At 38.5% G+C, this 15482-nt stretch overlaps 1 protein-coding gene across 3 annotated transcripts in view; it reads right to left on the bottom strand.

Moving 5' to 3' along the window:
• The window catches only part of ABCC8 (ATP binding cassette subfamily C member 8), a 96027-nt gene that overhangs the window by 32070 nt on the left and 48475 nt on the right, over positions 1 to 15482 (bottom strand). For all 3 annotated transcript variants that reach the window (XM_067462631.1, XM_067462630.1, XM_060767901.2), the window contains exons 14-20: positions 14137 to 14247; positions 12185 to 12260; positions 11778 to 11883; positions 9513 to 9548; positions 7536 to 7571; positions 5821 to 5919; positions 4233 to 4317 (exon numbers count right to left, since the gene is read on the bottom strand). In XM_067462631.1, the coding sequence (XP_067318732.1) occupies positions 4233 to 4317; positions 5821 to 5919; positions 7536 to 7571; positions 9513 to 9548; positions 11778 to 11883; positions 12185 to 12260; positions 14137 to 14247 (549 nt within the window). The remainder of the gene's footprint in view (positions 1 to 4232; positions 4318 to 5820; positions 5920 to 7535; positions 7572 to 9512; positions 9549 to 11777; positions 11884 to 12184; positions 12261 to 14136; positions 14248 to 15482) is intronic.

Below are 15482 nucleotides of genomic sequence, written 5' to 3'. Positions count from 1 at the left end.
AGGGTCTCATAGGAACAATAGCATAATAATAATAATAATAATAATAATAATAATAATAATAATAATAATAGAAATAACAACCTTTACCCGCTACGTGTTGCTGTGGCCAATCTTCCCTCTTTCTCTCCTTCTTTCCTTCCTTCCTTCCTTCCTTCCCTCCCATCTTTCCTTCTCCTCTTCTTTCTCTATCTCTTTCCTTTCTTCCCCCTTTTTCTTTCTTTTCTGCTGTCTCTCTTTTCTTTCCTTCCATCTTTCCTTTTCTTTCCTTTTCTTCTTCCTTCTTTCTCTAACTTTCCTTCCTTCCCCCTTTTTCTTTACCTCCCTTTCTCTTTCTTCCTTCTTTCCTTCCTTCCTGTCTTTCCTAGATTTTGACAGGGCGGGAAGGGGCGGGGTGGGGTTTGGAGGGGGCGTGAAGTAAAAGGAGGTAAGATTGGGGTGGGGGAGTGATGGAGCGTGGGGTTGCGTGTGTGCGTGCGGCGGCGGGGGGAGTGATGGAGCGTGGGGTTGCGTGTGTGTGTGCGGCGGCGGGGGGAGTGGGGTTGCGTGTGTGCATGCGGCAGCGGGGGAAGTGATGGAGTGTGGGGTTGCGTGTGTGTGTGCGGCGGCGGGGGAAGTGGGGTTGCGTGTGTGTGTGTGGCGGCGGGGGGAGTGATGGAGTGTGGGGTTGTGTGTGTGTGTGCGGCAGGGGTGTGTGTGTGTGCGGGAAGCGGCGCGGCGGGGCTTGGAGTGGGCATGGTTTCCGCAGAGGGAACGTTGGCCGGAAGGGCATGTGCGCGCGCCTGGGAACTTGCGGCTGGGCGCCAATGCGCATGCTCAGTTGTTTTGCCGTTTTGTGAGTGTGTTGTTGTGTTGTTTTTCATTTTGAGTAGATACGTTTGTACCTTGTGGGTTGTGTTATGGGCATGGGAATTTTGGTTAAGTTTCGTTGGGGGATTTTTGAGTTTTGTTGTTTTGCCATTTTGTGAGTGTGTTGTTGTGTTGTTTATCATTTTGAGTAGATATGTTTGTACCTTGTGGGTTGTGTTATGGGCATGGGAATTTTGGTTAAGTTTCGTTGGGGGATTTTTGAGTTTTGTTGTTTTGCCGTTTTGTGAGTGTGTTGTTGTGTTGTTTTTCATTTTGAGTAGATATGTTTGTACCTTGTGGGTTGTGTTATGGGCATGGGAATTTTGGTTAAGTTTCGTTGGGGGTTTTTTGGGTTTTGTTTTTTTTTGCCATTTTGAGTGTGTTGTTGTGTTGTTTTTCATTTTGAGTAGATATGTTTGTACCTTGTGGGTTGTGTTATGAGCATGGGAATTTTGGTTAAGTTTCGTTGGGGGATTTTTGAGTTTTGTTGTTTTGCCGTTTTGTGAGTGTGTTGTTGTGTTGTTTTTCATTTTGAGTAGATATGTTTGTACCTTGTGGGTTGTGTTATGGGCATGGGAATTTTGGTTAAGTTTCGTTGGGGGGTTTTTGAGTTTTGTTTTTTTGCCGTTTTGAGTGTGTTGTTGTGTTGTTTTTCATTTTGAGTAGATATGTTTGTACCTTGTGGGTTGTGTTATGAGCATGGGAATTTTGGTTAAGTTTCGTTGGGGTTTTTTTGAGTTTTATTCTTTTGCCGTTTTGTGAGTGTGTTGTTGTGTTGTTTTTCATTTTGAGTAGATATGTTTGTACCTTGTGGGTTGTGTTATGGGCATGGGAATTTTGGTTAAGTTTCGTTGGGGGATTTTTGAGTTTTGTTGTTTTGCCGTTTTGTGAGTGTGTTGTTGTGTTGTTTTTCATTTTGAGTAGATATGTTTGTACCTTGTGGGTTGTGTTATGGGCATGGGAATTTTGGTTAAGTTTCGTTGGGGGTTTTTTGGGTTTTGTTTTTTTTGCCATTTTGAGTGTGTTGTTGTGTTGTTTTTCATTTTGAGTAGATATGTTCGTACCTTGTGGGTTGTGTTATGAGCATGGGAATTTTGGTTAAGTTTCGTTGGGGGATTTTTGAGTTTTGTTGTTTTGCCGTTTTGTGAGTGTGTTGTTGTGTTTGTTTTTCATTTTGAGTAGATATGTTTGTACCTTGTGGGTTGTGTTATGGGCATGGGAATTTTGGTTAAGTTTCGTTGGGGGGTTTTTGAGTTTTGTTTTTTTGCCGTTTTGAGTGTGTTGTTGTGTTGTTTTTCATTTTGAGTAGATATGTTTGTACCTTGTGGGTTGTGTTATGAGCATGGGAATTTTGGTTAAGTTTCGTTGGGGTTTTTTTGAGTTTTATTCTTTTGCCGTTTTGTGAGTGTGTTGTTGTGTTGTTTTTCATTTTGAGTAGATATGTTTGTACCTTGTGGGTTGTGTTATGGGCTTGGGAATTTTGGTTAAGTTTCGTTGGGGGATTTTTGAGTTTTGTTGTTTTGCCATTTTGTGAGTGTGTTGTTGTGTTGTTTATCATTTTGAGTAGATATGTTTGTACCTTGTGGGTTGTGTTATGGGCATGGGAATTTTGGTTAAGTTTCGTTGGGGGATTTTTGAGTTTTGTTGTTTTGCCGTTTTGTGAGTGTGTTGTTGTGTTGTTTTTCATTTTGAGTAGATATGTTTGTACCTTGTGGGTTGTGTTATGGGCATGGGAATTTTGGTTAAGTTTCGTTGGTGGTTTTTTGGGTTTTGTTTTTTTTGCCATTTTGAGTGTGTTGTTGTGTTGTTTTTCATTTTGAGTAGATATGTTTGTACCTTGTGGGTTGTGTTATGAGCATGGGAATTTTGGTTAAGTTTCGTTGGGGGATTTTTGAGTTTTGTTGTTTTGCCATTTTGTGAGTGTGTTGTTGTGTTGTTTATCATTTTGAGTAGATATGTTTGTACCTTGTGGGTTGTGTTATGGGCATGGGAATTTTGGTTAAGTTTCGTTGGGGGATTTTTGAGTTTTGTTGTTTTGCCGTTTTGTGAGTGTGTTGTTGTGTTGTTTTTCATTTTGAGTAGATATGTTTGTACCTTGTGGGTTGTGTTATGGGCATGGGAATTTTGGTTAAGTTTCGTTGGTGGTTTTTTGGGTTTTGTTTTTTTTGCCATTTTGAGTGTGTTGTTGTGTTGTTTATCATTTTGAGTAGATATGTTTGTACCTTGTGGGTTGTGTTATGGGCATGGGAATTTTGGTTAAGTTTCGTTGGGGGATTTTTGAGTTTTGTTGTTTTGCCGTTTTGTGAGTGTGTTGTTGTGTTGTTTTTCATTTTGAGTAGATATGTTTGTACCTTGTGGGTTGTGTTATGGGCATGGGAATTTTGGTTAAGTTTCGTTGGTGGTTTTTTGGGTTTTGTTTTTTTTGCCATTTTGAGTGTGTTGTTGTGTTGTTTTTCATTTTGAGTAGATATGTTTGTACCTTGTGGGTTGTGTTATGAGCATGGGAATTTTGGTTAAGTTTCGTTGGGGGATTTTTGAGTTTTGTTGTTTTGCCGTTTTGTGAGTGTGTTGTTGTGTTGTTTTTCATTTTGAGTAGATATGTTTGTACCTTGTGGGTTGTGTTATGGGCATGGGAATTTTGGTTAAGTTTCGTTGGGGGGTTTTTGAGTTTTGTTTTTTTGCCGTTTTGAGTGTGTTGTTGTGTTGTTTTTCATTTTGAGTAGATATGTTTGTACCTTGTGGGTTGTATTATGAGCATGGGAATTTTGGTTAAGTTTCGTTGGGGTTTTTTTGAGTTTTATTCTTTTGCCGTTTTGTGAGTGTGTTGTTGTGTTGTTTTTCATTTTGAGTAGATATGTTTGTACCTTGTGGGTTGTGTTATGGGCATGGGAATTTTGGTTAAGTTTCGTTGGGGGATTTTTGAGTTTTGTTGTTTTGCCGTTTTGTGAGTGTGTTGTTGTGTTGTTTTTCATTTTGAGTAGATATGTTTGTACCTTGTGGGTTGTGTTATGGGCATGGGAATTTTGGTTAAGTTTCGTTGGGGGGGGTTTGAGTTTTGTTTCCTCGTTGGATGCCCCTAACAAATTTATATATATAGATTTAATGCAGTCTAGAAAATATTAAAAACCTATTTTATTCAGTATAGATAAATCTCAGAGATGGCATTTATGTGATATCAGGTATATTATTGAGTGCAACTTAAAAGAAATGTTTTGTTAGCTAAACCTGCAACAACGTTGACATAAGTGTAAAGCTTTCAAACTAATGACCTGAAAGTGTATTTGCTCTACACAGTGGTTTCCCCAAATAACAGTCTGATTTTTAAGAACACATGACAAATCAGGATGTTTAATTAATGTATTTGTATCCTGAGTATGATTACGAACCCTCTCTCCAATCTGAGTTTGGTCTCCATGAGGTAGTATGTCAATATCAGGCTGAAGAGAGCAGGCATCAATTACTGCATTGTACCTGTGGAAACAGAATGGGTAATTATCAATCCACATAGATACTGCCTTACAAGCACTTTTTACTTGCTTTTAAGAGTGAGAGTAATCAGCTGGAGAAGTCACACGCTGGAAAATGCATGTTTACTGACCACTAATTGTTCTAATGGGAACTCTGCCTGTTCCAGATAAATAAATGTTGTTTTAGCTAATAATGCACTATAGGGCATTCCAAGGTTAAAAATAGATGAACTATTCCCTGGTTTTGTTGCTGGGCTTAAATTATCCTTAGGACACCCAACACACATCTTCAAGTCATCCACTGCCATATTTAAGAAACTGACTTGAACAGTATATTTTATATGTTTAATACTATGACAGCATTGTAGGATCAGGTGACACTGCAAAGATTTGAATCTAGAATCATATTTATGCTCTGCATCAAGAATAGTGCACCCTAATTATTATTTGTGTTGGTAAAAGCAGATTATTATACACTATAAATGGGAAAGCAATGCAGGATGTGGCTGGTAACAAATCTGAATAAAGAACTAAACAAACAATAAACTACAATTCTATCATACCATTAACTTTTTAAAGCTTTTTCATTATGGCTTTATTTACACGGGCTGAACTGATCATATGGAACATAACACAAATTGCTAATGCCAGATGTATATCTTTCTTTTTCCCAGTGAAGAAGAGAGATATAAGAAAAGGAGAACATAAAAACTAGCATGCAAGATACAATCAAAGGTACATGTAATCTAACAGACTGTGGGCCCTGAATCCCCCAGATATTCTGAAAATTAAAACAAGGTTTTGGATTATTTCCACCCCCAAACTGGCTAAGTTTACTCCAAACTGCACTCAAAAAGTTTGTTTCCTTTGCTCTCCCGGAGTCTTTGCTGGTCCAACACCCCCCCCCCCCCCCAAACAGCCAAGAATCAGGGGTGGAAATCCTTTTACTTCCAAATGGTGGGTGGAAAAGCTTTTACTACACATCTGGAATGGCAAATTGTGTAGGTGAGGCATGTTGGAAAGGCATGGGGAAGACTAATTGCCCTTCCTCTCTGCTCCATCTTCTTGGTGGGCAAGAAGATGGAGCTTTGCCCACTCCTGAATCAATATTGTAATATTTGAATTTATAACATTTTTTTCAACATTTTAGTTTGAAACATGAAAGCAAATTTTTGCTCTAGTTGTGGTCACTCCAGTCTTGATTCACATGCTCTATGCCACATGGAAGCATTGTAGCTTCCAAATGGCTTTTTTTGTGTTGTGTTAAACAAGCACTTCGAAAGGTGAAGTACAGGAGATGTTAATACACTGCTTTCAAAAAAAGACTGGTGTATGATCAGTGTGATTCAATGCTTCAAATAATTTTCCATCCCAAGACAATTGCCTCTGACATAAAAATTCAATAACTGGGCCATGTAACCAGGAAAGCAGTGTTGACAGTTCTGAAAAAAATCACTAAATAGGTGGTAAGACAGAATGACTATTATGTGCAGCTCAAATACATTACCTTTGTTTATTGAACGGGCTTTCAAATGTAATGTTCTCTTCCACAGTAGCATTTAGCAACCATGGTTTCTGGGAAGCATATGCCACTGATCCTCTTTTCCTGGAAAACACACACACACACACACACACACACACACACACACACAAATGTAGACATACATACAGAGACAGAGTGAGTGAGAGAACAGGGCTCTGGTTTATCATGTTTAATATTTATTTAATCAGACAGTGATTATTTTCCACTAATGCATTCATTGAATGTCTCCTTTTACATGTGTATTTATGTTCTGTCACATATCTCTCTCATACAGAGAAAACATTGGTAACATTTATTGCCTCTCAAGGTTCCAACCAGGACAGTCTGCAGTAATTTTGTTTTTGATATTGGAGCAAAAGCCCGAGATTTGAAAAGCATACTAGTAGAATGCAAGAATAATGAAGCCAATTGGTGGGCAAGAACATGGCACTTTGACCAAAAGCCCTCTCAGATACTGTTGCAGACCCAAAGCACAGGCTGTTGCACAGGAAGGAAGAGGATGCTCCCACCAGCAATGTCCTCCGAAATATAAATAAAGGTATCATTGGAGGCTATGCAGCCTAATAACAACAACAGGATTCTAGTCTTGAAGTGCAATTGCAAAAATTCTTCCTCTGAACAATATTTATTATGACAATATTTATTATGGAAAACATGGGTTAGTAAGTGGAGTCATATAATAAATTATCATATCAATTAAATATGAAGGCTGGCATAGCTGAAAAAGTTTGACATCCCTGGAAGGGTTCTATCAGGCTTCATTGATTTTGAAAAACTTGCTTTTCTGGAAAGAGCTTGAAGTTCTTTCTATTACAAATAATTTACATTTGTACAAACGGATCTGGCCAAAACTGAATCATGATGAACATATAACTTTTGGGCTTTCTGTGACATGGATTCATAGGGATAAGAAAACACCCATAGGTTTTATTGAACAACATATTACAAGTTTAAGATGATATGTCTTTCTGATGGTGTTTCAGATAGCTTTAGTTGTCTGGACAATATTTTTCATCTTAATTGGGGGTGTCACTCTAGTGTTAAAACATTTGTCATTTCGACCATGCATTAGTTTCATTGGCCATTTCTCTGTTGCACAACCTGTCTAATTCCATGATGGCTGATCCCTTAAGAGTTTCAGAGCTTGTAATTTTAGGCAAAGATATAATCTGCTATTTTTAAAATAAAATGCTAATATCAGCAGAGAGCACTGAGTATGCTTCTGCATTATCTCAGCAGGTCATGTCATAAAAACCAAACATTGGATATTGATGATCTTGATATGGGCTGCCATGCAGGTCAGGTGCCTGCCGTTCTCCACATGGCACAGCCCTAAGAGTTGCCCTGATAACAAACAAACAAGTTTTGGAACATAGAAGGGTGATTTATACTGAGCCAGAAGTATTCGCCCAGTCAGCCCAGTATTGTTAATGGGTAAAAAGGACAACATAAAACCAATGACAGTGGCTCTCCAGGGTACTGAACTGTGTTTTCCCCCCAGCCCTAACTAACACATTCTTGTCTTCAACTCAATTAATATGACTTCTTAGTTGTTTACTAAATAACACTTAAAAAAAACAAACAACCCCCAAAGGACCTGATTTTCTGTGTGGCAGAATGAGAACTCCTCATTTACAGATATCTATGAATTATTTCTAGGTCATATTAAAATGAAGTACCTGGTTTCCAAGTCAACAGCCATTTCCCTCTCTGGGCTGCACAAAAAGCATACAATAAAATATTATAATAATTTTTTTTACAAATATTTAGAGGGAACTTGAATCTGAAACTCAGGAGAATAAATAATTATGGACAGAAATGCACTGGTTCACAAATATCTCTGAAATCAACATCAATTCTATGACACATTTGTATCAATGAGCAGCTTAAATTGATATAGGCATAATTTGGTAGTTATTTCTCTTTGCCACTTTGACATTTGGAGCACAACTTTCTTTTTGACCGTTTATTTGCAACAATTGCTCCAAAAAGGGGGAAAACAAACGGATCTGGCCAAAACATTTCTAGACACTATTTGAAGCAGTCTATTCCACTACTGAACAGATCTTACAGTAAAAAAAAAGTTCCTAAGGTAGGTATAATTTCTTTCCTTATATTTGAATCCATTGGTTCATGTTCTAATCTCTGGAATAGTAGAAAACAAGAAGATTCCATTTTCTTCATATATTAAAGATACCTATCACGTCATTGTCCAGTTTTGTCTTCTCCAAGTTTTGTTTCATTTTGGCACACCTTCAAGCCTTGGCTGGCCTGAGAACTGAGTAAACTATCTTCATTACATGGCTAGGTAGGTCATATTCACTATCAGTTGGACTCCACAGATATTGGAAATAACTAGTGAACTAGCTTTTTCTCACTGACATGGCTGGATTCATTAGATTTTCCAATCAACATTCACCTATCCTTTAGTAAGTTATCTTATTAGATATCTACTAGGAGAGAGTTCAACAGCTGATGTGCCACCACTGACAAACTTCTGAAAACTGCCTGAAGGGCCACAATTTTAATGGTGGCCTCTATTTTTACAGTCTTTCTAACTGTGCTATTTTTTGTTGTTTTTCTCCCAGTATTTGTATGATGAGTTGAGGCATTTAACATTTGATGTGAATTGTACACTGCCTCAAGTCCTCATAAGACAAAGAAAGCAGTCCATTTTAAAAATACAAAAAATCATACAACAAAATATGAGATGTGGTTCATTGCACATGGGCATTCTCAAGAAAAAAAAACCCAAACAGCATGAACCTGTGAAGCTTTATCAACACAAATCTTTGTATTTTGTTTGTTGGGCTAAAAAGATAGTCATGTTAACTCATGTCTTCTTTTTAACTTATTATTAAAGTAAACAAAACAAAGCAACACGGCTATTGTTTCATAAAATGCTTGTATCTCACAGCAAATGGAAGTTTGCTGAAGTATGGTAAATAGATTTTTCACGTTATTACTAAATAAAAACAATAGTAATATGTTTGATTCATGTTTTCTCTTTGCTCCTACAACCCTAAACATTTCCAACCAGCATTAAAAGTCTTCTCAAAGTAATATTCCTGGTTTCATTCATTGAGTTGGAATGATGGACATGTCATAACATGATCAGATTGTAATAAAGTCAAAATCCAGAATTTTGTTGCTACAAATAATATAACTGCCTTTTATTTCTAATATCTGAAAACAGTGTATTTCTTTTTGTTGACAGGAGGACTTTTGTAAGTTTCTGTATAATTCAATAGTTATAGAAGTTATTCATATCTTTCAACATTTCACAGATGAAAACCAGGCACATGTGGCCAAAGAACATTGGAGTGTGGTAAAGACTGCAAGAGGTAGTAGTGAGGAAAAGCACAAGAGCAAGAGGAAGTTTCAGCAGTTTGCTTTTGCCTGAGTCTACTGGAAAGGGCAACTCTTTACCCACCCTCTTCTCTCCCTGAGTTAATTGAGTGAAAACTACATTTGTATTTTGAATTAAGTTTGTAACAGTTGAAATGAAGGGAACAAAGGGAAAAAACGACAGAGGGAGAGAAACTAGGAAAAACAATTAAAAAATGAGATGAGAGAATATTAATCGGGAGCGTGTCTGGCAATCAGGAACTGTTAGAGGATATAAAATTGATGAACATTTTTATGTAGTACTGTACCTGCTATCTTCCCCTGTCTCATTGTCAGGAATATTGCTACAATATCATCAAAAAACAAAAACAACAAACCCTTGTTAATGTAAGTAAGCATGAACAGTTTGTACATAGGACCATTGACAGTTATTGATAAATATTTTCCATACGGCTGAATTAATTCTTCACATATTTCCCAGTGTTCTAGCAATAAAAATATTTAAAAGCAGACTAAAGGATTGTCACCCATTTTAAAAAATCAAGTTGCGGAGATGCACAATCTCGATAAGACTTGATACACAGTATATCAGCAGGTTGAGAAAGCTAATAGTATATTGTATTGTCGAAGGCTTTCATGGCTGGAATCACTAGGTTCTTGTGGGTTTTTTCGGGCTATAGGGCCATGTTCTAGAGGCATTTCTCCTGACGTTTCGCCTGCATCTATGGCAAGCATCCTCAGAGGTAGTGAGGTCTGTTGGAATTAGGACAATGGGTTTATATATCTGTGGAATGGCTGGGGTGGGGTAAAGAGCTTTTCTCTGCTGGAGCTAGGTGTGAATGTTTCAACTGACCATCTTCATTAGCATTTGAAGGCCTGGCTGAGCCTGGGAAAATGTTTTGTTGAGAGGTGTTAAGATGTGCATGGTTGTTTCCTCTCTGCTGTTTTGCTGTTGTAATTTTAGAGTTTTTTAATACTGGTAGCCAGATTTTGTTCATTTTCATGGTCTCTTCCTTTCTGTTGAAATTGTCCACATGCTTGTGGATTTCAATGGCTTCTCTGTGTAGTCTGACATGGTGGTTGTTGGTGTGGTCCAGCATTTCTGTGTTCTCAAATAATATGCTATGTCCCGGCTGGTTCATCAGGTGCTCTGCTATGGCTGGCTTCTCTGGTTGAAGTAGTCTGCAGTGCCTTTCATGTTCCTTGATTCGTGTTTGGGTGCTGCGTTTGGTGGTCCCTATGTAGACTTGTCCACAGCTGCATGGTGCACGGTAGACTCCTGCAGAGGTGAGAGGATCCCTCTTGTCCTTTGTTGAACGTAGCATTTGCTGTATTTTCTTAGTAGGTCTGTAGATTGTTTGTATGTTGTGTTTCCTCATCAGCTTCCCTATGCGGTCAGTGGTTCCCTTGATGTATGGCAGGAACACTTTTCCTTCTGGGTGGATCTTCATCTTTACTCTCGTGGCTTGTTCTTGGTCTTGCAGTTCTTCTGATGTCTGAGGTGGAGTATTCATTGGCCTGGAGAGCCCAGTTGAGGTGGTTCAGTTCATCTTGGAGGAGGTGAGGTTCGCAAATTCTTTTTGCACGGTCTGCCAAGGCTTTAATGGTGCCCCCCCCCCAATATGTTGGATTACAACTCCTATCAGTTCTAGCCATTCATGGGGGGAGATGCAGTCCAGAATTATCTGGAGGCCAACAGGGTATCTATCCCTGCTTTAGAGCAACTACCATCCCAGCTGGCCAGCTGGACCTGAGCAGTAATACTGAAGCCAAAAGAAAGCCAGACTTGCACAAACAAAACATACCTATAGTCATCTGTTCCCTTAGCTATGCTGTGAACAAGAGTATGCCTGGGATAATTTAGATGGGGAATATAATATGGGTGGAAACATTCATTTGCTCAGTTTAACTGGTCAGATCAAATTTGGATAACTAGCACATGCTTTGAAGTAAAAATAGAAACAAGTGCTCTAGTCAGCATGTCCTCCAGCTAATAGATGGTCCAACAGAAGTTGCAATGTTGATAATCTGTAAAGCAGTGTGATGCATACTGTGCAAGTGACCTTGGCATCGTATTAGAGCAAGGTTAGCAAAGAGAATGTTAACCATCAACACAATGCTGCTGTCTTTGCATGCACTTCCTGGACACTGTAATAGATTCTTAAATCAACACTAGTGTGTTTGCACTAAAATCAGTACGGCTTACAGATACTTTCATTCAAGAAACTAAATACAATATTTATATCTATTTTCTAGGCATATTTGTTGCTCTGTAGATGAAAGAGTTAAATAAAGAAAGCCAATATAATTATAAATACACTCTACATATGCAGTTCAACATTCACTGGATCCATAATCAAATACCCATGCACCTACTACTACTACTACTTTATTTTTGTATCCAACCACCATCTCCCTAGGCAACTTACATGGGGACCAAGTCCAGTCAAAGAGTTAAAATATACACAATAAAACATGGCACTGATGCAAGTTTACTCTTCCCCTTGTAATTCCCCTTGTAAATTTTCATCAATATTTAATTCATCAGTAATATAAAGTATAAATAACATTACCTATTCCATGTTACATTTCCTGACACCTTTTGCATCTCTCCAAGTATTCCTAGCAAGAGCGATGATTTACCACAGCCCACTTGGCCCACAATCATTGTCAACTGACCTACAATAATAAACATAATTTCATAAGACATTTTGACTTACTGAAGACTCAGGCAGCAAGCCAGAGAGCTTTAGGCAACTATTGAGTCTATGCATTTTCCATCACATATGTTGGAAACATGGGCTGGAAGTTACTTCCCAAATAATACTGTAGGGTTGTGTAGTGATGGATAAGGGCACATGCCAACTTTTGATCCGTGTGTATAAGATGCCACCTATACACCTATTCTTTTTGCTCAGGGGTATTTTTAAAATGTGTATATTATTATTATGATTATTGTTATGATTGGATGGATCAGTACCTTGAGGAATTCGAATATCAATACTGGACAACGTTGAAACTCCTTCAGGTGTCCAAGTGAAAAATCCATTTGTGACCTATGGCAGCAACATCAATAGAATTTTTTTTATTGTTACTGAAATTCCCTCACATTTTTATTTTAAATACCTATATGCATTTTTACTAAACATTTTAGCTCTGGATATATTTGATTACTTAGTCTTTCTTTCTTTCTTACTTAGTTTAACATGGTATTTTAATTCTGTGCTTTCACACAAATATCATATTTGGATATTCTGTGGGATGTTAAAAGCTTATACAAATTCTGTGGATAATTTGAAGATTTTTTTTAAAAAACACACAATTCAGTCCACACACTTGTCACATAATCCACATATTTGCTATGCTGATATAACCCCCACCCCACTTTCTACTTCCAGCAAGCCAAAGGAAGCAGCAACACAGGGTCACCATAAACAATTAAGCTTTGTTAATTCTCCAGACACACATTTGAGTTCAAGACATGAGTCTATGGTCTTTCTGCACCCAGATGCAGATTGTTAACAATTTCTACAAAAAGACTGGAATGTAGGATGCAGGGAGCAATCTACAGTGCATGGCAGACTAGATATTTTGTCTGTTGCATCAGCATAGTGCAGTTTGTGCCTAACAATATGGTCAAGATCTTGCATCATTCTATCTATACTGTTCAGCTTCCACCTCCAAAATTAGCTTCTGTGAATTGGAGTGTCTTACTATAAGCATTTATTGGGAAGGCAGACAGTTGGAGGCCCTCAGAGAGTACCCACTACAGCTCTACAAATGGGAGATAGTTGTCTTTCCTGGGCTCCAAAGACTGGTTGCAAATTTGGGAGAGTGATGTTAGTTCTCTTCTCCCAGTTTCAGAACTGCAGCCAGCTGCTGACTGAGCATTGTTCATCAACTCAGCAATTTTTAGCTAACTAGTCTTTCCAGGATTGCCTCCCCATTTGGCCCCCTTCTGCAGACTGTCTAACAAAAGCCTTGGTGTAATCTTTGGCTATTGTTTCACTGAGCAGGAACAAATCTGACCGTTTTGAGTAGAAACACATCCACGCCCCAATTACTAGCAAATTTCCTCTCAATGTGGCTGAGAGGTTTGGGAGAGTAGTTATGATCATTGCAACAGTGCCGTAATTGAAACTACATAGAGATTGTAACTAGAAATCAGTTATAGATGTGTAATTCCAGGCTTATATAACTTCAGTAAAGACTAAAAATGAACTTAAAATAGTTCTTCATTTATGCTCAATGACAAAATTCAAATTCAGATAAAACATTTAGGGGGCAACTGTCCCCACAGACCGATGGGGAAAATAATTTTAGAGAGTCACACGCTCTTTGAGGAACATACATGGCAGACCACAGGAATGGAGGTTAGTACGTGAGGAACCACATATGGTGGGGAATGAAATCTCCGTTCTGCTTGTTTCCTGGATCAATCAAGCAAGGAATACCAATTTCTTAATTTCTAGAAAAAGTGATTGATTTTAGGAAATATTACTCTCTTTCTTGGTAGCTTTTCTCTCTAATTTCTAAGACAGGAGGATTCACTCTACTTCCTCAGTATTGGGGGAAAAAAACAAATATTTTTTTCTGTCTGGAAGAAATTAGATCTCAACAATAAACCCTAGCACAAAGTAAGTCTCCAAACAAGGCTCCATCTGTGTGTATGGGGCAGTGAGTTATGTCTTTTCACTAAGACTTGCCATGGTATCCAATAACTACACTACCAAACCGATTCCTTTCATCTTTAAAAACCAGTGAATGATCCAAAATATTTCAATGAGAAATGACCCTTTTGGCAAATATTTTGCAATCCAAATACACGTTTCAGGTTCTATATATTATTTGCTTTTTCAACCCAGGACTGTAATTCTGGAATCCCAAGTTTATTAATAACAATGTTATGAGAAAGAGTGACCTTATTATCACCTTTACACAATAATCATCTGCTTCTGTGACTTTAACAGGTCTTCTAATAGGAGAGCTGTAATTGTTCCAGTCCTCTCTGGTAGGCCTCTTACGGTTAACAACTTTGAGGGGCTGTGCAGAACCGGGAAGAAAGAAATAGATGATAAGTGGAGTGTGAAAGAGTATTATTTGGCTATGGGGAATGAATAGGTTTTTCTGGCAGAGATCGCTCACTGCTACTAAAGAGCAACTAAAAGAGCAGAGGAAAACCCAGCCCTATTAGAAATTGTTGAGAAGCAGCACTGCAGGCAGCAGGGTGGTGGTAGGCATAATCTTTGGGCCATGCAAACAAGAGCTTGCCAACAGTCAGGAAAACCTGCTACCATAGACAACCCACTTCACAGGGATGTTATCCAGTCAGCAATTTCACATTTATACATAGGTGACGACACAGCCACACTGCAGAATTCTAACAGTTTGATACTGATTTGGTGAGATTGGGTTCTTAGGGTAGTTCTACACAGACACAAAAATTGAGTTAGGAAGTAGACTAAACTGAACCAGTTCCACTGTGGAGTGCTTACATAATCACCCCAGGAACCAATTAGAGGTTGCGATGGTAGCCAGAGTGTCCCCCAATATGGATTAGAACTGAATCCAGGAACCACAGTATTCATGTCCAGATAGCTTATGAAAAATGCAGGTTTTTTCTTAACCAGTTTACTGAGGTGTGCTGATGCACATATCCATGTCCAGTCAGAATTAGCACTGGACCTTGGCAGAGCATAGAAAGAGAAAACAAAGAGGATGAAATTAAGAGTTCCCATAGGAATTATGTCGTTTTCTCTCCCAAGAGAGTAATAGGTTACCATCAAGTATGCTGTGTTTCCACATTTTAAAAAGTGCTTCAGTTCTAGTGCTATCCTGACTGCATTTTCCAGTCCTGGTTTCAAGTCCTGCATAGTATATATTTTATTTAGCTGCAGTGCATTATTTGGCTTGTTCTGGACTTTCCAGTGAGTTTTTAAAATGTGCTGTTGCTGGTTTGAGGGGGGCTGCAGCACACATTGGAGGTGTACATCTTGTGGACACCCTGCCTTTGAGACAGCTTCGACTGGATTATATTGTCTGTGTAGAACTGCCCTGAGAATCCTCTATAAGGAGCTCTACTGCGGGGGATGAAAATAAGCTCACCAGCAGAGAGAAAGTTACAATTCTTTACCACATCACCAAATCCTGAATTCTACAGGAGGGAGTAATGACAATTAAAGTAGCATCAGGTTGCTATAATTACATATGATAGGGATCTACCCTTTTTACTCCACTGCTGCCACTTAACCATTTCAGAGTTTCCTCCTTGATTGCAA

The sequence above is a fragment of the Anolis sagrei genome, chromosome 1 (assembly GCF_037176765.1).
Source record: "Anolis sagrei isolate rAnoSag1 chromosome 1, rAnoSag1.mat, whole genome shotgun sequence".
NCBI lineage: Eukaryota > Metazoa > Chordata > Lepidosauria > Squamata > Dactyloidae > Anolis > Anolis sagrei.
This window is presented reverse-complemented; position numbering and strand designations above follow the sequence as displayed.